Here is a 24,544-nt window from a genome sequence, read left to right as displayed (position 1 = left end):
CCACATGTGAAGAGGGTAGGATGGCAACAGCACAGTCTAAGGCTCCCTTGAGCTGCCCTGATGCTGCAGGTTGTTCCCAGTACACAACATGCTGCAAGCTACAGAAAATGGCCCAAACAATTCAAAACAAAGAAACAACCCCTAAAGCTCAAAACACTTCTAACTGGCAAAAATTCAAGCAGAACCAAGCAAAATGAACTCAATTTGACTCAGATGCCAGTTATCAAAATGAGTCCCACTGCAGATAACTGGCAGCATTTGCCCAGTAGGCTGGTGCGATCAGTGCTGAATTTCTGTACCATGTGGTGATGCACAGTGCAGGCCTGGCAGCTCAGCAATGCTGCAGCGCAGGATGTTGTGCTACTTCAGTATTCCTTCAAGGACTGTGGATCACACTCAGCCCAGAGCTACTCGCTTATTTAGTCAATAAAGGCTGGCTTGGGGGATTTGGAGAACCTCCAGCGGCCTTTGCCTGCAGCTGAAGTTATGGATTGTCAGCACATCTGGGAAGTACTGAGTGACAAACAAGACAATTTGGCCTAAGTCTGCAACATCAGATCAGATTCACTATAGCCGTGCATCAAGGAATAAATTACAGCTCTTGATCTCAGCAAAACCTTTTAATCCCAAATGGGGGGAGTTAACTCAGAGCAGAGTATAGACTTCTGCTGTCACCAGGTTCCCTTTGGTTTTTCATCAGAGGTAAATTTGGGCTTGGGGAGGTCCCCACATTCAATACATTCCTGGATTGCTGTCTGAAGCTGAACTGTCTGACTGTCATTTTCTCCAACAAAAAAGAGGTTAGGGCCTCTGCAAAATATTCTCATGATGAACTTTCAGATGCTGGGACTCCCTGTAAGGGTTTATACTGGTAAACTATAGGTCGCATTATCCAGAGCAAGGAACAGCCAGAGGGTTGCTGATTTCACAAAATAAACTTCATACTGAGTTCCTGAGGAGGACTTACTCCTTGGTGTGTGTGTGTGTGAAGGGTTCACTTCTGGAAGCTCAGCTTTATCCTGCTTGTCAAAACCTGCTCTGTTTCATAACTCTTCCTAATTTCTTTCATTTTCCTCTATTGAAAGACTGTCCTGGCCATGCCAGCACTCCCTACATCAGAACACTACTTCTGTTTTTAACCAAGTTCATATGAACAAAACTTTTAACTTAGAATATGCCAGGACCACATCTTAATCCCGTTGAAGAAAGGAACCATAGCAGAAGCAGTAAAAAGCAAAAAACAGAATGGCACTTTGCTTAGGTTCATCATCTGAATCATCTCTAAAGGAAGATTGTGATAGGAAGAAAGGGAAGGCAAAAAGCACAGAACTTGAACAGTAGGAAAGGATTATATACTAACAGTGTCTAGGGAAAGAAGGAAGAAATTTTTGGCGAGCGGGCTTCTCCAAAAAGCTGTTGCTAAAACTCAATATAATAATATTGCACGCAGAAAACTCCATGTTCTGCAGCATGGGCCAACAGCCTTATGTAAATTCAGAACTCATCGCCTTTCTGGGATATGACCTTTTTAGCAAATAAGTGAAAAGAAAGTCAGCAGAGACGAGACCAGATGGAGATGCCTAAGTTATGAGTAGGCTCCATCTGTAGCCAGTAGAGAGAGAAAGGCATTTCAAGAGGGCAGGTAAATCAGACCCTAGCTGGGCTGAACTTTCTTCTACAAATGCTGGCCTCCCTCCACTGCGCATATGGGAAGTCTGAGATGAGCAGGCTTTAAAGAAAATAGTTCATTTAAACTCTGGAAAATATGTGGGGCCATTCTGGACCTTGACTCAAAAGACTAGACGCTATGAGAGTGCTACTGTAACCTAAGAATGAAGCTATACAGACTCTGCTCTTACTTCCCAGATGTGCTGACAACCCATAACTTCAGCAGTCTGAAAGCAGTCTGAACGACAGAAAAGTCAGTTGCAGAAATTGTTCAGTTCCTCATCAGAAACTAGAGGTAAGGTTATATTGCCCTTTTTTATAAACATAAATCCATTTTGCTTTGATGAACTCTAAGTATAGTTATGGAGGCCATGGATATCGTATAGGTAGGAGCTGTATTTGGAATCTGTGTAGTACATGGAAATGTTATTGTAAACAAGAATAAAATGTCTCTTTAGATATTCACAGAAAAGGTGTTTAAAATCCATTAAGCAGATGCTAAAAGAGAGCAGTGCTAGCAGGAAGTCTTTCTAACAACTAGTCAGAAAAGAGTTGAATTTTTTTCAAAACCTTTTCACCATAAATTTTAAACACCAGTTTGCTTGGAATATAATGCTAATGCTCATTATTGAGCAGTAAATAAACAAACTCTTTCAAAGGTGCTGAGAACTTTCTTTCACTTAGGTATGCTAAAGTGGAAGCATCATCCTATGAGACCCAGAAGGACTCCAGTCTGACAGTAGCTGCTGTGAGATTTCATAATTTTTGAGAAAGTTCATTGCTTACATTTTGGCAAGAGGTATTTGTTATATAGGAGTGCCAGTTAAAGCCAAAAGTGAAACACATGGACTCAATAAAGGCCCAATAATGTGACCTTTGCTGTTTGCCACGCTTTTAACTTGTGTAAGTTATTGATTACGCTTTCATGAGATCATAATCAAAAGGTTGTTCTTTGGTAATGGTGTGCTAGAGGAGTTTTATCCTGAACTTCAAAGCTGTGCTGTGAGGCTTAAGAACAGAGGGTTGGGAGTTTGAAGCACAGCCAAAATGAATCTGTATGCATTATCTGTGTTTACCACCATGCAAGAGGTGGATTAGCTTATTCTTCAGCTGTGAACTTTCTCTCATCACATCAGTTGAGCCACCATCTCTAAGGTTTGCATTTGTGCTTTTGAAAAGATTCTGTTTAATTAAATGTAGTGTTTGCTCAAATCTCCATGATAACTAGTTTAAATTAGTTAGTGCAATCATTTCTGTAACTGTAGAGGTTTGTTGAAATTATTTGATTTTCCCTGAAAAGAATAAGGCTAATTAATTAATAATAAATAAATAAATCCAGAGCCCAAAACTGCAAACTGTCTGCAATCTACCTAAAGATGCACTCCCAGGGCTGGCTAATCCAGGTTTTCACTTATTTTTCAAGCTCTGAGGGAAAAAAAAATAACCTCATGGTTTATTCTTGATATAGATGGAGCTATGTAGATATGTTGCAGGTGCAGGTAGCAAGCCTGTACAGCTTTATTTTTTTAGGAACTAATGCGATGAGACAGTATTTTACTTTTTTTTTTCCTGAGGAGCAGTAATAATTTATCCCTGTTGTATTAGCCTTAGGAAATTGGCATTTTGAGAAGCCCTGATCATGAAATCTCCACTGGAGACAGCACTGATCTTTTGCTGAGTGACAAAGGAATGAATTAGCCCTTGTTGTGCCAGTGCAAGAAATAACTTTTCAGCGGAAAAGCTTTTATCAGTTCTCTGGATACCAGAGCAATATGTTTCATTAAATATTTGAAAATCAGTGCAGGTTTCTGTATCTTTTACTTTTTGAATCTGAACTTTTACTAGTATTTCTCCTTTTGGTGTTCTGCTTGCTTCTATCCCTTCTCCCAGAGTAGAGGTATCTAATTTTTGTCTGTGAGACACTGGAGAAAACAATTGAAAGGAAACTTGTACAGCACATATACATTCCAGTCTGGTTCTATCATTTCTTTTAGAGATTTTTCAAGATGTAATTAGCTGCATATATGTATCAAAAACCTAATGATTTATGTCTCCTTCTAGCTTAATTTTCTCAGAAGTAGCTCTAGCAAAACAGAAATAAAATACATAACAGAAAACCTCTTGAACAGGAAATCTTCTAAACATGGGGAGTTGTGCTCTCTTGCTTTCTCTTTTGTTTCTGAATAAAGCGAGGCAGTGGAGTAAGAATCTCCAAGTCTTTTCTCTACGAGTAGCCATGAATTTGTCATGACTCTCTACGTAAAGTTTGTAGGTTCTCAAGAAAAATAAGGTGTTTTTCCCAGATGAGTTGTTTCTTAAGAAATCCCACATGCTGTTTGCCTTTGTAGGTGTGTACTTTTACCTATCTGGAGACAGCTGTGGATCTGCTCCTCTGCATGCTGCTCTCCAAGTCTTTTGCCTTGTGGATGGCCCCGCTGATTTCTGAGGTCTGTCCCCGTTCCAGTTACTTACTGCGTCATGGGATTGGGTCTGATCTAAACCAAAACTGTATTTTCATTAGCAGACTGGTGATGGACAAGAATGTGTAATAGGCATTCAACTTTCGGGTAGTCTGCTTTTGCTGCTCTTAAGGATGAGTTTCAAAGTTAAGGATCTGCCGGTGCAATTAGATTTTTGTTTTTCATTAGTGTCACTCTAGAACCTCACTCTTTCTGCCATGTTCTTTAGCTTCCTGTTGGGTTGTTTTATAATGACATCTTCAAACACTACAGTACTTCTACATCTCAAGATCTAGTGAGAGAAAATGTCAGCCTAAAATGACCAAGCAGCCACCTTGTTTTCCATTTCTTTCAAAGGTCAGACCAACTGCAAGAAAATTAATTGCTAAATGTAATCTAAATCTGCTACTTTGTGGCTTCATCAAGCTTCTTGACAGTGTTTTTTTCATATTACTGGCCTTTAAAGTAAATTACTTCCTTAATACTATAGCCTTGGAAGACAGCCTAGTATATTCTGCATAGATTTCTGTCCGCCTTTCCTGTGCAAAGCATTTGTAGAACCTTGTAATACTATCTTCCAAAATTCAGGGTTTCTTTTGATAATGATCAGGAAATGTCTCATTTTTACTGCTTTCTAAATCATTCTGTTGAAGGATCTGATCTGCCATCCACAACCTCATGCCACAGCAGACATTAAGCACCAGTTAGTCATCTTCCATGGATAAAATCAGAGGGGTTTTGTACCGTTCTTACAAAACACAAAACCATCAAACCCACCATTTGGTATTGTTGTAAGCTGCGTGTAGGGATGCAATCCACTGTTAAAAAAAATCCACCTCCTCATATGTGTACTTGGGTCTTCCTTGGTTTTCTTAACATAGAGAAAGAAGGCAAAAGAGAGAATCTGCAGAGCTGTGTGCATTTCACCACATCATTGGGTATCTGACACTGTAAAATAATTCATTTTTCTTTGAGATTGCCCATTCTGCTGAATTCTAATTTGGGTCTGTCTATTTTAGAGATATAAAAATACCTCTTTTTTTTTGTTTTGTGTTCATCTCTACTTCTCTTTATCCTACTGTTTCATTCTGTTCCCATGCCCTTAAAAGCTTTCCCAACACTTTGCTGGTACTGGAAAATGGGCCAGCAACTGAGAATAAGGTTATCCTGTCTTTTGTGTAAATCAGTTTTCTCAGAGAGTATTTTTGTGAGGGTTGTGTATCGCTTTCTCCGTACTGTTAAGTGTGCCTCCCACTTTGGGACTGCCTTATAAGGCTGATGGCAGGTATCTTTGAGGGTCACACTGAGGTGCAGAAAATGGCTTACACATTCTGTGACAAGACTAATTAATAGTTAAGGCAAAGCTGCCTTTCTGGTTCTGGCGGTTAGCAGAAAATTAAAGCCTTGTAGGCAGACAGTTTATCTGCTTGTCTAAGAAGGGATCTATATGTTGTTCATTACAGCAATGTCTAGACTGTTTTGCAGTAACGAAATGTGCTGCTGACATACTCATTTCCGGCCAGAATACATCAATAGCCTGGTGCACACAGTACTGATAGAGCTTCCTCTCGTCGTTGAAATTGTCTCATCCTGTTTCATCTTGGAACACAGAAGATCCACTTCTTTGACCTAATGCAGTTAATATCTTGGAGAAGCAGTGGTCCATGCTGTAAACACCTAACAAATACATACATTGTCTCACTCTGTGATTTTATTTATGGCATATGCAGCTGTGCGCATCTGCTATGTATAATGCATGCTAAATCTTCTCATGTGTGCATAGTCAGAAACATCTATGGATATGGGATAAAAAGGAACTCTTGATGAGTTTCTTTCTGTAAATGTAGAAAATTGGCATTAGGTTGTATATTTGTCATGTAATTGATAACAGAATAGAACGATGTTTTTTAAATAATGAAAAGGAAACACAGTTCATTTCTTACATCTATTTGCAAAGCTAACACAGATTCTTTTCTTCATTAGAAAGGCTGCAAATTTCATTAAGTTATTGAGCTGTGACATACAACAGTTTAAATTACTCCGCTTCACTTTCAGGTACTACCATTATTTCTAGTCCAACATCTTTCATGTAAAATGAAGAGAACATAAAGCAAATTCCTGTGAATGCTTTGATTAAATATGAAACAAAAACATGGTAGCAACAACGTGGCATTTAAGCAGTGAGACAACTGTAACAGTAGATCTTCCACTGAAGACTGGAGTTCTGTAGGAATTTTAAGAGTATACCATTTAAAACCCAACTGCCAACAGATGTTCTCTGCAATAGTTGTTAGAGGGTTTCATTATTTTTATAACCTTTTAAATTCCTCTGATTTATAGAAAACTTCCATTTAAAGTCCATAAAAGTTAATCCTGACCCTGGAATTGTTTGCCTAAATGAAATTCCGTCCATTTGCTGAGGGCTTTCCCCACATGGGGAACTGTGAAAAGGTAGCCGTGTAGGGCTACCTGCTGCCTAAAGGCACCAGTCCCCAGACCATTCACACAAGGTCTGCAGAGGCCTTTGCCTCAGTTTCTGAGGGTCTCAAACGAATTTTTCACACATATATAAAGAGTATTCTTCCTCAAGTGCATACTGAAGTCAAGCCAAAACCAAAAAATCTCCCACACATGTAGAGCGTGCAATTGTCAAAGATTAACAATTCATAGTAAAGCCCTCTTTCTCCATCACATCTAATAACACCATTCCTGTAATATTTTTAGCTTCAATACCAATTTTTGCCCCTCAAGTGACCGACAGGTCATAGACTGTCTTCAAAAAAGTCACAAGAATGTTTTATATAATGGAAAAGGGATTATAGATTATGTTTTTTCCTCATTATCTCTCAACAATATCCGAAGAAATTTCATTCACACTACCAGGTCACTCACAATGACCATTTACAGTATTAATTATGCTAGTCAGTGGGCAATATTAAATTATCTAGATTTTAATTGCACAGCCCTATCTCATCAATTAACCATCAAGACTAAATTTCATGCTAGGCTGAAGCCTAGTAAATATTTGTTGAGAGTGTGTTGTTTGCTTTCCAGTCATGCTGATTAATGCAAGTTAATTGGCAATCAACTCAAATTACAGCAGGACAATACTGGAGACTAGATGTAGAGACTGTGTCAAGACAGACTGCCTCCAAACAGATAGGATTTGTGGCAGCCAAATCTTGTTTAAGATTCAGGTTGGAGGAGTTAAACCACTCTCCTCCTCTGTGCAGCCTCTCTATACTGTGATTTTTGTATGTTATTTTTAAATCAAAATTTAACCAACTCAGTCTAGCACACATGATTTACAAACATACTCTGTAGCACACGGTTTAAAAACTTTGAAATCATGCTAGCTGGATATACTTGAGGTGTTTCAGGACTTCTTAGATAACACCATTGTAAGAAGTTCAGTTTTTACAAGCTAAACAGATGCATGAACATTTGTGCATAAGTGGTGAGCGTAGGCATCTTGCCTCAATTCAGAGAGTAGTTTTCCTCTTGAGAAGCCTGACCCTTGTGCAGAGTGTCTCTTGCCACCTTTTAAATGGGTGAGCAGAACTGACTCCAGCCTCCGACATGCCATTACTGTGCATCTATTCTGATTAAAAGAATTCCTTCCTTGAAAGGAAAAGTATTGAAAAGTATTGTGACTCATGTAGCCGTCCGTTCCCTTTCCCTCAGTGAACTTTCCTTTTGTCTTTGTCGTTAGACATCACTTTGACTCTCTAGAAGTTGGATTTCCAGTTCCTTTCCTATCAGTCAGGACTCTGGCTCACAAACTGACCTGCTACAATAACATCCCCAGGCAACCTGCTCTAGCTGACTCTGCTTGAGCAGGGGGGTTGGACCAGATGATCTCCTGAGGTCTCTTCCAATCCCAACTATTCTGTGATTCTGTGATCACTAGAATGGAAATGTGGGAGGGAAGCTATTTGGTTCAGTTACCAGTTACTGTTTACTGGAATAGTAAGAACATAATGTTTTAATAACCCAACCCATTACGACCTGGTTTAGATGTAACCAAACATCAAAGCTAACCAATGAGAAACAGACAGTACAGCACTGACTTTGTTATTGTAGTATTCTATAGATGTGTAGAGAGCCTATAATTATTTTTCTGAACCAAAGATTTATTTGAAAACAAAAATGTTCATAATCTAAGACTTTATGGCTTGTTTTCATATTTTGGCATGGTATGTTGTATTGGAAAAAAAATTCTTTAATTACAAGCAGCCTTTTGAATATTACCCCAGACTTCAGTTTTGATCTCCTATTTTACTACTTCTCTCCATGTCCCCTCTCCTTCCCACGTATCCTCCATGTGTTTAAGCCACCCTTAACTTTCATCGGTTCCTGCCCTACTTGTTCTCCTGTGAGTCCTTCTGCGAGATCTCCACCCCTATATGATGCCCTGTGAAGACACCCTCTGTGCGGAGTGTAGCCCCTCAAAGCTTTCTGCATGCTGTTTGGGGTCTCTTTGTCATCCCCAAAGACAGCACAGGCTGGATGTGCTGCCAGGGTTGATCAGGACTTTCATAACAACCTTTCTACCCAGCTCTTGAGTGCTTTGCTGGTGTCACCAAGCACTAGGAGGGAGATGGTCTCTCACACACTGTCAATGCTTCTGCTAATGCTCAAGTTAGTGGGGAAGAAACAATAACTTTGACATACAGGTAGTTAGGGTTCGGGCAGGACAACATGGGGCTGAGATGTCTAGGACCGTAGGAAAAGGGGACATCCTGGTGGCGTGGGAGGGCCAGAGGCAGCAGTGCACAGGGAACGGAGAAGTAAATGGGATCAGTGGGGAGCAAAAACAAGAGACAGGCTGAAGAAAACAAGAGCAAAAAGGAAATGGGACAGTCCTGGTATAAGAAGGGTCTATGGTATCTGTAACTTCTGAATGCTTCCGTAGAGACCCTGGAACTGAGCACAGTAGTCACTGGTCTCTATGTCCATCTCCTGTTAGCATGCAGCTAAGAAACGTACATTTTTTTCTCTTTTGAGTGCTTTTCAAAGAGGGTAATCACTTACTACTACTACCAATTACTCTATTAGCTTAAGTGATAGAGGTCTATGCCGTGAACCTAAAAGACCTACCCAGGGCTTCATAGTTTGACAGGATGGAATTCATATCATTTTGATTGTTTCTTTTAATGGAAGAATACTCTGAAAATTATTTTTAAAGGCAGTTTTAAACCCTGATTTTAAGAAGTGCCAAAATAGTGGCTGCCCATGTCATTAGTTGTGGAGTTTGCAAGATGTGTAGTACCTTGTGCAGGGATATTACGGGAGAAAAAGGACAGTCTTCTGGCTAAGGACATTGACTGCCATCTTGTAGAAATGAATTGATTGCCATTTATTGGTCCAAAGTTCTCATCAAGTTTTGGCTTAAATCTCTCTTTACTTTACACCCTAGCTCTGAAGCAGGCACAACAATACTGTCTAATTCCACTGAGCAGCTGTGTGGAAACACATTTTGCCAATGTTCTTGCTAAGACCTCGAGCACTTTTCTGAAAGCAGCACATAAAAATACCTTTAAGGACATTCATAATCCCTTTTACACTTCAGGGTAAATGAGAAGCCAGTCTTTAGGGAAAGAATTCATTTCCACCATCTTTCAACATCTACAGTTGTGCCTTAGGGAATACCTGTCTCCATTATTGTAGTGGAAGCCTCAGGTAACTTCTTGCTAAGATGCATACATCTCAGGTGCAAAACTGTGTATACATCTACGCTGAAGACACCTAGCACTAGACAAGAGGAATCCTACTTTGCATCCTATATGAAGAAATATTGAACGGATTGCTCAACAGTGAGGCCAGGGTCCTATGGAAGAAAGTACCACCTACTGCAACCTGTACCACAGTGCAAATGCATATGGAGAGTAGTACTAAAGTAATGGAAAGTAGTTTTCTGATCATGCCAGTACATTCTGGGGATAGCCAAAACAAATCATTTATGTTGGAGTAAATAAGGAGCAACATGAAGTCAGCTCTGGAGAAGAGCGCTCAGCTTCACCCCAGAACAATTTAAGGAACTGAGGTAATGCTGAACAAGCCAACGCCGAACTATAAGCAGGCAAGGTGTGTTAGCACGGTACTCCAGTAACATGGCTACTCATCGTCTCACACTGTTTCCCCAAGGCAATGCACTGTGCTGTGCATATCAAACAGGAGCAACCTTGAATATCCTTAAGCCACTGTTGCTTCATGCAGTGTGGGTATGCCCTTTAAGCTGCGCCGGTGGTGCAGGTGGGTTGTCCAGGCTCCCTAGTCAGTTTGGTGGAAATTCTGCCCCAAACAACACCTTCAGGAATTAGCCTGTTGTTGATACAGCTCTTTGCGGTCCATTAGATAAAAGGTGTGGCTTGTAAAAAATGTCTTCCCTGTATAACGTAAGTTCACTGTAGGCGAGCCGTTTTCCTTTCTGTTATGCTGCATCCTGATTACTGTGTGGTCACTTGTCAATCTTTCAAACAAGAAATAATATGAAAATTGTGTTTTGCTAAAGATGCACTCAGGGAAATAATAGAAACAAATCCAGCAAATGGCTTAAAGACTAAAAGTATAGTATTTTTCTGCTATAGTTTTGATGCCAAATAGTTTGCTTCAGTGAATGCGATTAAAATATGTATTGATTTCTCATGTATCTTGTCATAGGCTGAGTACTTCTACGAGTTCCTATCTTTGCGCTCTTTGGATAAAGGCATAATGGCTGATCCGACTATAAATATCCCTCTACTTGGAACAGTTCCTCATAAAGCATCAGGTTTGTACTGTCGATATTATAAATTGTGTTCTTGTAAAAAAATATTCCACTGCAAATAAAATCTAAATGTCTTAAAATCTAAATGTCTTACTGTGAATTGCACTCTTTATTGCTAAAGAAATACTTGCCACACTGCTTGACACTGAGTAGTTTGAGTGCCTTGCCTGACTACAGCAGCATATTTTGTCTGAGCCAAGTCACATGAAGCTTTTATGTGTAGATAAAGCAGCAGAAATTTGTCCAAAAAAATGATAAAATTCATGCATTTGAAACATTATTATTACTTAAGTTGTGCAACTTTTGGACAACACAATCTTTGATCACTGTAAGGAATAGTTATCAAATTATGCTCTTTCTTAGAGATTGCAGTTTGTGAACATTATACTTTCAGTTGGGGTCTGATGCTCTCATCAGGCTTTCAGCTCGGAGACAAGTGTTCTCATTTAGGGTATTGCTGTTTACCACCTTTCCTTTAGTTGTGCATTATCCATCCTCTGCTGGAGCTTATAGCTCTGAGTAGAGGTTGACCCAAGGCTGACATGAGTGCTCCAGAACCACCACAGTGCAAAGTGAGCCAGGTTAGTTACAACAGCCTTTCATGAGAGGTTATCTAATCTACTCAACTTTGCTCTGCAGTGGATGAGTAACAGTCTACATGATCTGCTCCAGAGATAATATGTGGGAGTGGTAGTCTCTGGCAGAAGGGCGGAAACGAACATCTGGATGATGGCAGTGTCTTACATGGCCAGCCTTAGCCAACCTAAGACTGTCTTGGTAAAAAATAGGAAGGAAGTGAGAAATGGAACAAGGGAATGATGTAGCTGCATGTGGATCAAAATGGAGCATTGGTATACAAGTTTACATCTTTGACTAGTCTTGTTTTTGTCTTCTCCTTTTTATGTATAAGTTCTGAATGCTCGTAGTTCATATCTTCCATTTTCAGCTTGTACTGGAGTGATATTGAAGTGATGTCGCAGCATGGCTTTTTGCTGTGGCACCTGGAATTTAACATAAATGCTTAAACTTTCCATTCACTGTGGACTGAGTGAGTGGTTTGAGAATGGATTTGGTTGAAGAGAAGAGTGCAACAATATTTGTACCATAATTGCTATAATTTAATTGGTTGCAAGCCCAATACATTTGCAAGTAAAGAAAATTACTCTAGAAGTAGCAAAAAAGGCACAAAGGCAAAATTCTTATTAAGCAAAGTTCTTATCTCCATATAAAGGAGGTGAGTTATGTGGGAAGCTCTGCACTCAGCATCCTCTAATCATAAACTAGATTTTTGTTTGATTTTTCAATATTTAGAAAAGCTAGATCAAAATGATCCCCTTCTGATTCTGCTTAGAAAGGCATATGATCTACAACCGCAGGGATGCCAGAGATGAGATCCCATAGTTCCAGCAAAAGTTCTGTTAACTGTCATGATGGGAGGTCTGATTAAAAGCAAAATGGACCAACCCTGTTTATAGCACTGGTAGCTGCATTCCAAGACTAATATGGATATGTCCATGGTGTTTCCTTATGTTGAGCATGTGCAGTGCACCAGTGTACTCAGTATACAGTTAGCAGTATTTAAGTCATGTTTGGCATTATAATGCATCTCGTGTTTAACAGCAATTGGTAATCAGCACACGTACAGTATTTGAGGCAGCCACAGAATTTAACAGTGAGCCACTAGTGTGATGGTATTTTTTTATGATGGCTGCTAGCTGACCTTAATTAATTAAGTAGCCTTAAATAAATGCATTCTATAAAAATAGTGAATGGTTGCTACTTTGTAGTTATTTTTACAATTTATGTATTCACAAACTATTTTGACAAGCAAGTCTAATTTGGCCTGAATCTATCGATTGTTTTTCTACACATATGCATGTCAGAAAAAAATCAGTCACAAGTTTGTATTTAATAACAAATCAATAGTAGTAAGTTATTTCTTGAAAAAGCATTTTAGCCCAGAAAGGTTACACTAAGACAATTAAGGGAGAATGAAAGAGGAAAGACAGCTGTATTAGACACAGGAGAGTGGGAAACAAGAATGAGGATGACAACTGGATATCTTAGAGGTAGTTCAACCAAGTGTTACATGAAATTTTAGTAATATAACTCTTGTCAAAATCAGTGGACTTTTAAAGCTTCTATTAGGATAGTTGCTTATCACCAATAAAGCATAAGAATGGCTTTGGTGGATTAGGGCCTTTCTAGCCTGGATCTTGTCTTATGGCCAACAGTGGCCATAAGCAGACCTGTAGAAGAGCAAAAAGAATGCAAGCATATGTGTACCCTCACAGCCTCTGACTAGCTTCAGCTCAGAGGATTTCCTGAGTCTCAAGTGGTTTGTCTTTTTTTGTAACCCTACTTGGGTTACATGTAAACTTTTGGTGTCGCCAGTCCCTTTGGCAGGGCATTCCACTGCCTCCTCCTGCATGAAGAGCCGCCTCCTGTCCTTTGAGTCTGGCTGCTACTAGCTTCATTTGATGCGCCCTAGTGCTTGTACTGGTAGAGACAACAAACAGTCAATCACTGCTGTTGGTCCTATCCATGCTAGTCATGATTTTAAACATCTGTTCTTCAAAACTAAGAAGTTCTCTGATTCTTCTCTTTTCCAGGCTGGAGAGTCCTAGCCTACTCACTTGCTCCACACTGGACACAACCTTGTTGCCCTCAACCTTTTTTAATCCAGTATATCCTTCTTGAGATGAGGAATCAAATTCTCCTTGAATTTAAATTAGATCTAAATCACTTAGGTTCCTTAGACTCCTTTGAAAATCCCATCCCCAAATCCCAGGACTGCTGCCTGATTCCACACTTAGAGCATTGTTCATGTTGCACCTAGCCACATAGTAAAATATAAATATATGATAGGAAGGCTTGAGAAGATGCCTTTCAGTGAGAGCTTAAAGAGCTGAGACTACTTAGCTTATCCAAAAAAAGATGTTTAAGAGGAGCCTTGATTATAGTGTGTAGATAACTGCCCAGTGAGAAAAGATTGGCGGCTCATTTCACAGGGGAAGGCCTACTAATACCCAGTGGTTCAAACTAAAGTCAGCAAGTTCAAAACTAGGTCAGGCATTTTTGATAGTCACAGTGATTTCCTCCCTTGACCACCACAAGGAGGAAGGTCAGACCAGCTGTTGGTCTCAACATGACTATACCCAAAGAAAATGTAATGGCCTGCAATTAAAAAGGAGATGGTCCCCTAAGTGCTCAGAGCTGGCCAGTGCCATGTTGGTGCCAAGACAGCACCAAGCAAGTTGGCATGTCTCCACAGCAGCAGAGCCCATGTGGAGGCTCAGGTCCGTACAGCAGAGCGGCCGTGCCAGGGCAGCACAGTGCTCGAGCCAAGCAGCCCTTCTACTTGGTAGGGGAGATTAACCAGGCAGAGTGCCATGTCGATACATCCCGGCTGCTTCTGGCTCCGAATCAAGCTCAGCTGGATCCATCCCTGATACACAGGCACAGCTTTGCCTTGTGTGGATCACACGTGCCCTGAGTCCACGGGCCAGACTCAGGACTCCTCCTCTCTGCCCGCTGCGAGTATCACAACACCTGAAACGTAGGGGTTGAGCCACCAAAGGTGCAGAAACTCTCTCTGTGGAGAGACTGGTGCCTTCCCCGGGTACAGCAGTATCTCTGCTCGCTCCCTGCCATGCTGACCGAGATGAACTGTGGGCTACAAGGTTTGGTCAACTCCCACTCTTCTCTGGACACCACATGCCTGCTTCTGCTAGGACTGGAAATTCAGAGACATCCCTCAAGAATCCCACTCCTTAGACTGTAGGTGGCTTTTGGTGGTGTCTTTTGTTAAACAAGTGGGTAAAGCATTTGCCCAAGAACTAGAAGACCTGTGCTGTAAATACAGGAGTATTTACAGCCACCTCAACCTGCCTGTAATGGAGACCTTCTAGTGAATCTTTGTTTTCTATAACAGCAAGAAAAGGCCTTAGCCCCCAAACAAAAGGGGTTAAACCTTCATCCTCCACATCCCAGTAGAGCATTCAAACTACCAGATAAGATTAAATTAGAAATGACTGGGATTCCTTAGATTCCTTTTCAAATTAGTTACATTTTCCTCACTTCTGCTAGAGCTGTCTGCTCTGCAACCCTGGACACAAGCACTCTAGAGGATACAGAAATATAAACGTGCAAGAGAGACTGTTCTGCAGCCTGGTGACTTGGGACCATAGCTAGCAGTGGAAAGCCCTGAACCATGGATTCCCACTCGCGTACTTGCAGCCAGTGATGGGCAAACGTAAACTGCATCCCGAATCCAGGAAAGGGGGACCAGCACTGCGCTTCGCCCTGCCACAGCCCTGCTCACCCTTCCTGCAGGCTGCAAGTGTGTGGCCACATTCCTGGATGCGAGGGACTTTTGCTCTGCGCTGCGTGTCGAACACAGCTCAGCCTCACCCCAGCAGGCTCCCCCAGGAGAGGGCCTTTAGCCCTAGGGGATGTATGTCTGGTCTTTGCTCTGTGCATTTAAACCTACAGGCTGACGTAATTTACAGCCAAATCTCTGGGGAGATCAGGGTTTTGCTGCTGATTCCATGAAGCCTAGATATAGCCCATAGTGCCAGTATTAAATTTCTGCCATATCTTCCTCCCCATAGCCGTTAGATCAGCTAAATCACACACATGCTAATACAAGTCTCCTGAGCACTTGAGTCTCTTGAATTATTTCCTACACTTGAGCTGGAGGAAGGTTACTATGGTTTAAGTGCACTGCATTTAAACTGTTTTTAATCCCCTGTAAGAGTTTTCTTCTTACCACATGGTTACATGTTTTTTATAATAGTCTTTTAAAAGATCGGTGTAAAAGCCCCTCAATAATGAAATTGCTTTATAATGAAAACTACAACAGGCCTTTCACTCTGTAGGATGTATCAGAAGCAGAATGTGTTCTAGCAATAAATTATTCTGTATTTTATCAAGGCAACAAATAACAAAAATTACCGAATTATGACTTGCAAAATTTTTTACAGCAAGCAATTTAAATCAACCCAAATGTAAGGCTGTTAGCTCAATATTTTGTTCTGAAATCTCAGGCCAACTTCAGAAAAAATGAATAAGTGATTACTATTAGCTGGATCTAATTTATAAAGGAGCTTGGAGGAGCCAGTTTTGAAGAAAAGACATAATTGTTTCATCTGAAGATTATTTAAGATCAATTGTGACAATCATAGAGCAGCATTCCATAGCTCTGAGGTATGAGGCTTGCTTCCTCATTAAAATACTCCGGATTTACTGGCCTTAATTATTTACTTAGACTCTTTGTACTTCAAAAGTGTTTGAATGCTTTTCCTGGAGAGCCAATCTCCAGCTATCCATTACACTTAACAAGTTCTGTCAGAAAGTGATGTGTCTTTGTATTCTTTTTAAATATTTGCACCCATGATCTCATTTATTGTGTACCATTTTGCCAGCACTATACAGAGTAAGTTTTGATTAAATCAGTATTTTATTTAAGCGTTAATTGTAATATCCGAAACAGCAAAACACATCTAGTGTAATATTGTTTCAAAAATGTGTGAGATCTTTTTGCAGAAGTGATGTGAGAGCCAGTAACATTTAGACTCAGAAGTGATCAAGTCAGCTCAGGAAATTAAATATAGGCTTCCAGGTCATTTAGATGGTATTGAAAGCTGTGTCCTTAGATAACTTCACACAAGTAATTGCCTTGTCTGCAGACAGAAGTATGTTTGCCTTAAGACCACTGTCTACGCTGCAGACTGTTGGGTTATGTCAATAAATGAGGCCAGGCTCATCTCTCATGCGCTGTAGTTCTAGTCCTGGAGTCGGTTATCAATAAGGTAGCCTACATATCTCTGTGTTACATTTTTTCATCAGTGGCTGTGCTCTAAAGTTTAAATGTAAATACTTATTCTCTTTATTTTTAGTATTTCAATGTATGTTTTTATGTACATATATAATAATAATAATTATTGTTATTATTATTATTATTATTATCCTTTTAGTTGTTCAGGTTGGATTTCCTTGCCTTGGAAAACAGGATGGAGTCGCTGCATTTGAAGTTAATGTGATCATAATGAATTCAGAAGGCAACATTATTCTCCAGACACCGCAGAATGCCATCTTCTTCAAAACCTGTCAGCAAGGTAACACTTGAGAGGACATGACTAAATACCATTAGACTAGGTCATGTAACTCATGTTTTGTTCAGAATAATGACTAGGCAAGATGGAAGTAGAGTGGTCACACAATCTGTAGCAAGGGTCATGAATTTCAGGGTGTTCAGGCTCTGTCTGTGGATTTGTTGTTCATTTACTATGTGATAAACCTTTTCCTTAATGTGAACTACATCTTGCTTAAGAGACTGTTGTAGGCATTTCTCCTCCTGTTCAGAGCTCATCGTGTCAAGGATATTGATAGAAATTTAACGTATATCATATAGCATATAACATATAGCATAAATCTGAGCATTTTGCAGAAGCTGGCTTCACCCTCTGGAGCTCTGGACGGCAACCTGTTGTTGTTGGATACAACATTGTTCACCAGCCTCAACAACAAGTGCTGCCTGTTGCTATTTGCAAAGCTTATGAGACATTTGAGTTGATGAGAGAATTCCCTTCTCCCTTACACTCATTAACACTTTATTATGCATGTTTTCCATTTGATTTTAGTAGAGTTGTTTGGATAGTAAAGCATTATTCTGGGAAGGTGATGGAAACTAATAAACACACACAGGATGCACTGACAGAAGAGCAACAGGAGGACATCATGGAGTTATTGCAGCGTTTACTTGGAAAGCAGGGAACCTGCTTATTAACCGATCTATAAGCACTATGTAATAAGACTTTTTGGATTAAACTGATACACCACAAACAACTGTAATAATTATCATTTTGAATTGAGGCTGTGGAAATCGAAAAATAAGATCAGTATCTGAGATAAGGCAGTTATCCCATGTTGTGTGCAATTGTATCAGATTAATTCATGGCAGGGCTGATGTACAAAGAGTGAGATTTTTATTCTTCTCCTATTAAATCTTTGTTCCTAGTCCCACACTTTCTTCTCTGCGCTCTTTTCTCTGACCTAATTGGCTATAGTGCAGCTCAAAGAGCAAGCGGCAGGAGTAGGAGCTGTTTAGTCTTTGAAACCTCACTACACCTAAATAGCAAAGCTGTTTGTCTCCTTTGAAGCTTTGCTGCTGCCAATTAGCCCAGAGAAAGTGGAGGAGGGGAAGAAGAAATGGGGAAAGAAACAGGAAGGAAAATGGGGGCTTAATAGAAGTAAAATCAGATCTTGTGTACGAAGACGTGTCTGATGTAAATACAACACAAAACCTTTTGTGACTTTTTGTTTTCAGTTCGGTTCAGAGATACTGAACTTAAACTTTGGAAACAGTGTTGGGGTAATCTAATAGGGACAGCAGAGTTACAAGTCTGTATTGTGGAAAAATGTGGCATGAACACAGAGGGCTCCAAACTCAGTTTTTTGTAGCATTCAACCAAGCTATGGTTTCTGTGCTGTTAGTTATTATTATTATTACTATTTTTGCTGACAGAAAATGTCATATTTAATGGTCTAACCAGAGGATGGTTTTCCAATCAATAGAGGTAGGCAGGAGAGAAGTTTTCTCACCTCCCATCTTTCAGCACGTACTGGGGTAACTTCCATTCCTGCACTCAATTTTGTGACATGGATACTGCAACGTTTTGGGCCAGATATTAAGAAAGATGAAAATGCTCTTACCAGTTGGTATTAGTCTAGGAGTTAGTTTCCTTCCTTTGAAAGAAATCCTTGATGGCGAGAAGCTCAGATTCCTCCTGCCGGGGCTCCAGGTCATTGTTTCCAGTTATTCTTGGCCAGCCAGAAGGGGCCTCCACTAGAGGAAGTGGGGAAAACGAGGGAGCAATTTTGTGGGAAAGGAGAGTCTTTGTTGTGGCTAAGAGGTGGCCACACAAAAAATTATGTTTTCCTATTTTTCTGTTTGAAATGGCATGTATTTAAGCATGCATTTTCTGTAATGAATAGCAGCTCTGCATTTGGGTACAAAGAGAGAAACATTTCCAGAAAGAGTCCTAGACTGCAGTGTTGGAACAAAATAAGACAAAAAGCCTTTACCATTATTACTACCACTGCTAACAGCTTTACTTCTAGAGCAATACTTTTTGCTTCATGTATCTATGGCTTTAGATAGAAGAGCATTTTAAAATTTTACCTTTTCCCCTTGTCCCTTTCCTGCTTGTTTGACAGTTCTACACAACATCCACCACCAAGTACGTCAGATTTTCTTCCCTTTTGTTTACTCTTGCGGTTACCATTCGTATCCCATTGAATAGAGAGATATTGCATGAGTGTAGCAGGAACAGAATACTGCTCCTAGTTTTAATGGTTGCCACATTTTCCTGTGTCTCTAATCAACTATTAGTTAAATTTTCAAAAAATAAAATTTGTAGATAAGTCTAGCCAATAGGTATGTCACCTGGCTCAAGTATTAGAAGAGAAGAGAATCATTCAAGATCTGTTTAAGTTTGGGATTATGTTTTCTTTTGTAGTTACAGTTAGGAGTTACAGTTTCAGATATCTCTGTGGGCTACAGAAATGTCTCAGGCAACCTGATCCACCTGAATTTATAGACATCCTAATGCTCCTTGCCGCTATAAACGTGTGCACTTTAAAGGCTGTAACTATTTGAATTTGAACTCAGTTATTATTCTAGTGGGAACTGGAGTGAATCAATGGCACATCTTTACTGCCTAAGCACAGTAGGTGCCAGCAATTGCAGTAAAATTAGATGAAAAGCCAAAGGGGAAGAGTTAAGGATACCATTGGGAGGTATTGCCAGTTGCGTACATTTACAGCACTATTACACCAAAGGGAGGAAAAAAAAGATGTGATGCCACCATTATAGCCAACTGCCATTTTATAGGTGACTGTCCAGTTTGGGTTAAAGACTCCTCTCTGAGGGTCTACCTAGGAGGTTTTTGAACCTTGTCATTAAGAGGGTCACATGGGGTTGGTAAAGATGCCTCGTGGATGGACCTTGTCTTCCTGGGAATGTGTCAAGAGGAGATGATCATGCCTCCTCTGTTAAAGCTACCTGCGTCCCTGGTACCCAATCACCGGGTGCAATGTGTGCTTGGTCTGATGGGAGCAGGCAGCCTCTCATGCATTCCTCCTTATCTGTGAGAGATCTGGGAAGGTATTTTTGAGTAATTGCTTTTCTACCTTGCAGTTGTGTTTTCGTGGGCTTCCATAGGGTTCCAATTTGTTCTGCCTCTTGTTCGATGGACTCTGACGTTTTGAGGCTGATGATGATACCCAGATGTATTTCTTGTCCTTCTACAGTCCGGCCAGTGTTGCCAAATGCTTTAACCAATGTTTGATAGATAGCTGAAATGTGAGTAAGAGTTGGGTGATGATACAGGATCACTGTGCAGGAATGCTTTTATCTTTCTTTCTTCCTTCATCTAGCCTTGAAGCTGACTAGTTCATCTGAATACAGATTTCATCACTTTGTCACCTCAATAGTAAAGGATGTAGTAATTAATGCAATGCAAGCTGCAGTGCAGTTTACTTAAGGCTGCACAAATTGAAACAGGTCCTGTTTATTAAGGGCATGTCTAACTAGCACTGCAAGTCCTGTATTGGGTACCAGTTCATTTCTGAGTGGGACTGAAAAAGTGCTGGATTGTGCAGAGGGTTCACATTACTAATTCACTTACAGAATAGCAGAGCAATAGAGCACATGCTCTATCAACAAGCCCATCATATGTTTATCTGAACACACGATCAAAACTGTATTTGTAGATTAACAAAAAGGATGCTGATTTCTCTTGAGGAGTTCTTAGCTGAACTTTCATTTTTGTCAGCATTTGCCTGCCTGTCAGTGAATATTTTTACCATTGTATCAAAGGAATATATTGATCCTACTGAAAATGAGTGGCAGCTGAAGTATGTAATATCCAACTAAGATTGTCATTATATCTTATGAAGCGGAGTGTCTGGGAGGATGCAGAAATGGAGGGTTTTGCAACGAAAGACGTGTCTGTGAATGTCCAGATGGATTTTATGGACCTCACTGTGAGAAAGGTAATTTAAAAAAAGTCTTCACAACAGTTTTCTTTACCATAATCATAACAAAAGTGTAATTACTGCACTGTAATCTCTTCTAAAAATGGGAATGGCCTATTCTGAAGATTTCATATATTTTGAATCCTCACAAGTAAGAGAATTACTGCTATGATCCATGGTCTAATGAAAACCTCAACTGCTTACAAGGAAAATGTTTTCTCTCCAAGGAACTGTTTTTAACAAAAATTGACACAATAGTTAAGGGATACTCAATCACAGAGACTTCATCTGTCAAAAAGATTAAATGGAATTTTGCTGCTAATGAAGACAAACACGGGACTTCTGTTGTTCTGCATTTGTTTATTTGAAGATAAGATCTAATTTGGAGGCAGAATGACAAAGATGGGAAGCATGAAGGAAAGTCTCCCTTCTCCTTCCATTAGTAACTAACACCCAAAAACAATATTTCTGGGAGAGAGGGACCTGAAAATTGATGTGAATTGGTGAGGAAAATAGCTCTTCTTCATACTTCTTCCTTCCTCCTCCCTCTGTGGGAGACTTTCCCCAGGGTGACCCAAGACAGAGCGAACCAGCCCCAAGGACATGCTAGTCCAGTGTCATCCTTCACTCCCAGACACTCTGGCCACGTCCGAAATGTTAAATACAAAGGGTCAGGGACCACTCTGTGGCCTGGAGGCCAGCTAACACAGCACAGTTTGCATTTGTGTGTTTAAACTCTTTTACCCTCCAACGCAAAAGCCTCCCGACTCCCGGCATGGAGGAGCTCCAGGTGCCGCTGGCCCCAGGCCGTGCCTGGGTGCTCTTTGGGAGCGCGCCCACCAGCCAGGGGCGAAGCCGTGCCAGGAGCGGCACTGACAGTTTAACGGGATGGATGAGTCCATGCCCCTGCTTGGTCCTGTGCCCAGGCTCTGTTTAGCTCGCTGGTACAGACACAGCCTGGCTGCATGTACTAATTGCGGCCAACCACGAAAGGAAACACTGTTCCCCGCTGGGCCTCCCTGAAGGAGACTTGTGGGGTGGCCACAACTGCGGACAAGTCTGCGGGAGAGCACAGGGGCTCTAAAGAAGTTTGGGGGCGGGGGGCATCCAGGACAATTACCCACCAAACCAGGCCACACAAGAGGCTCCCCGAGCCTAAATTAGGTAGCCGTGCTAGTGCTCAGGTATGCAGAGGGTGAAGGGTTCATTGTAAAGCCCGCCTGGGAACCCCACTAAATTATTGACACCTCTGAGCACAACCCCTAAAGAAAGAGTCTTGTCTGCAGGGCTGAGACACAAGCTGAAGCACAGAAGTCCCGTGATAGAGAGGACCGGGGTAGCGGCAACTTCAAATTTCCAGAGGGTGTTGGTGAGTCTAAGCGGGCAGTTTGCTGTCCCCAGTTCAGTATTAAATTGTACAAGGGACAGTTGTTGCTTACAAATGGAATCAGATTTTAAACTTAATCTTCCCTTTTTTAGTAATACTGCATACAAATCACCAGGTATCAAGCAGAAATATAATTGATTTAACTCACTAACAAAGTGAGTCCTTTGCAAAGCTGACTTGTTACATTCAGCAGAAGGAAAAGGAGTGTAAGGAAATTGTGTTGTGGCTTTACATGGTCACTCGCTACCCTACCAGCGATGTGATTTCTTCCCTTGCTTCTCCTTAGCTCTGTGCGCTCCTCGCTGCATGAACGGTGGGCTCTGCATTACGCCCGGCTTGTGCATCTGCCCTCCTGGATTCTACGGCATCAACTGCGACAAAGGTATCTGCAGGGTAAAAACCAAGGGACCTGCATCTGTCCACTTTGCCTATGGACATGCTCCACATCCTGCATCCACTCTTTATTCCCTCATGCTAATTTCCCTCTAGGAGTGAATTTTGGAAAGTTGAGAGAGTGATGAAGTAAGTAACAGGTTTTAAAAGATGTAGTCTTGTGATTCTTCTGTGGAGACTTTACCGCAACTGGGAGCTGTAGTAAAAATGTAGGGACTTGCAACACGTCACAGATACAGTGAAGGTGTCCATGTATGCCAGCTCAGGGAAAGGTGGTTTATATAATCAGTTCAGTTGATCCATTAAAAGCTGTGAGATCTACCACAAAATTCACCAGTCTATGAAAAAAATGATCTGGATTTGAACTTTGATTTCCTGGAGTAGAGTGTTAGTACATTAATTTTTTCAATCTGGACACTTAGAAAATAAGCCATCTATTCATTTTTTGTTGCTGCGTTGAGACTCAGGGATAAAAAGGAACAATCAGCTCTTCAGAACAGTAATTTGGAGCAGTCCAGACTCCCATACAGAAAAAAACAAGAAGTTTGCTACAGAAGTATAGCCAACCAGCTCATGGCGGAGAGGATTACAGAACATCACAGTGCATTTACTATTGCAGAACCAGATGAAGTAATGAGCAAATGAAAAGGTCTTAGTGGACTTTAAGCCAAAATAATGCCTTACATTTCAGGCCTTTAGATGTTTTTGCACAGAGTGTTGTTATCAAAGTCCTTCTGCCTTGTGTCTCATCATTGATGAGACCTTTGCCACATCTGAAAGATGTTTTAAGAGTGCACTGTAATGAAATGTGCCCAATATCTTGAAGGATGTTGAACTACAAGATTAATGTGAACGCCAGATGATTGGTGAAAAGTCTTGCCTAGTGCAGTGAAAGTAAGTTAGCAGGTCAGAGACACAGCATTTGCCTCTATGTCACCATATAACAAAAACTTGTAGAGGTCTCTTTCTAATTAAATCTAACATCTCCCAGGGCCCTAATTAAGAACTGCACCTTTTCATTCAATTAGTGAAGTATCTGCCTGTAACGGTAACTTCCAGTCCCAGATTATGTTCCTTTTACCACACACTGGCAATTTCAATAGCAATAATGACTTGATTCTTCACACGCCTTACATGTGAGGATTAATAGAGATAGAACACAAAATCCGTCCTTGGGGTCTCATTGCTGTATTGTTCACTTCTTTCTGTCCCTTTCTATTGACTTGTGTGTGTGCCAGCGTAAAGCACTGTGTTAGAAAAACTGCATTTCAGTCTTCCTTTGTAAACCAGATGAAAATATATTAATGCAGCTTTTTAAAACCTACTCAACGTCTATCTAGGATGAATAGCAGAAAACATTAAGGACACGTCAAAGTGAGTTCACATTAGTGATTTAGTTTATTCCTGTTTTCTTTGTTTTAGCCAACTGTACAACAACCTGTTTCAATGGAGGAACATGTTTCTATCTGGGAAAATGCATCTGTCCTTCAGGATTCGAAGGAGACCAATGTGAAATTAGTGAGTATCATCTCTGTGGGCTCCCTTTCACTTACATCAAGCTATGCTATTTACAGTGCCTGAAAGATAAAGTGCAACCTGCTTCTGCTAGGCTCGCAGTGAGGGTCGCCGATGGCAAGTTGGGGTCTCTGAGAGAGTGAGGTGCCTCATGCCTCTGAATGAGATTCCTATTGAAAAGTTTTGACTTGTCACTGGACCATCTCATCCCCTGCCATGTTTTGTTTTTACTAGTAACCAGGCTTGGAAACAACCCTTGATCTGTAAGTGTGCAAGCAATACTCTGTGCAGCAGACAGGTGTGTTGTTGTGT

General features: G+C 40.7%; 1 protein-coding gene across 1 annotated transcript in view; it reads left to right on the top strand.

Moving 5' to 3' along the window:
- The window catches only part of WIF1 (WNT inhibitory factor 1), a 49,810-nt gene that overhangs the window by 17,488 nt on the left and 7,778 nt on the right, over positions 1 to 24,544 (top strand). The window contains exons 3-7 of the mRNA XM_026070021.1: positions 10,791 to 10,899; positions 16,875 to 17,015; positions 20,860 to 20,955; positions 22,611 to 22,706; positions 24,140 to 24,235. Of these exons, the coding sequence (XP_025925806.1) occupies positions 10,791 to 10,899; positions 16,875 to 17,015; positions 20,860 to 20,955; positions 22,611 to 22,706; positions 24,140 to 24,235 (538 nt within the window). The remainder of the gene's footprint in view (positions 1 to 10,790; positions 10,900 to 16,874; positions 17,016 to 20,859; positions 20,956 to 22,610; positions 22,707 to 24,139; positions 24,236 to 24,544) is intronic.

Source organism: Apteryx rowi, unplaced genomic scaffold (genome assembly GCF_003343035.1).
Source record: "Apteryx rowi isolate R43461 unplaced genomic scaffold, aptRow1 scaffold_302, whole genome shotgun sequence".
NCBI classification, from domain to species: domain Eukaryota; kingdom Metazoa; phylum Chordata; class Aves; order Apterygiformes; family Apterygidae; genus Apteryx; species Apteryx rowi.
This window is presented reverse-complemented; position numbering and strand designations above follow the sequence as displayed.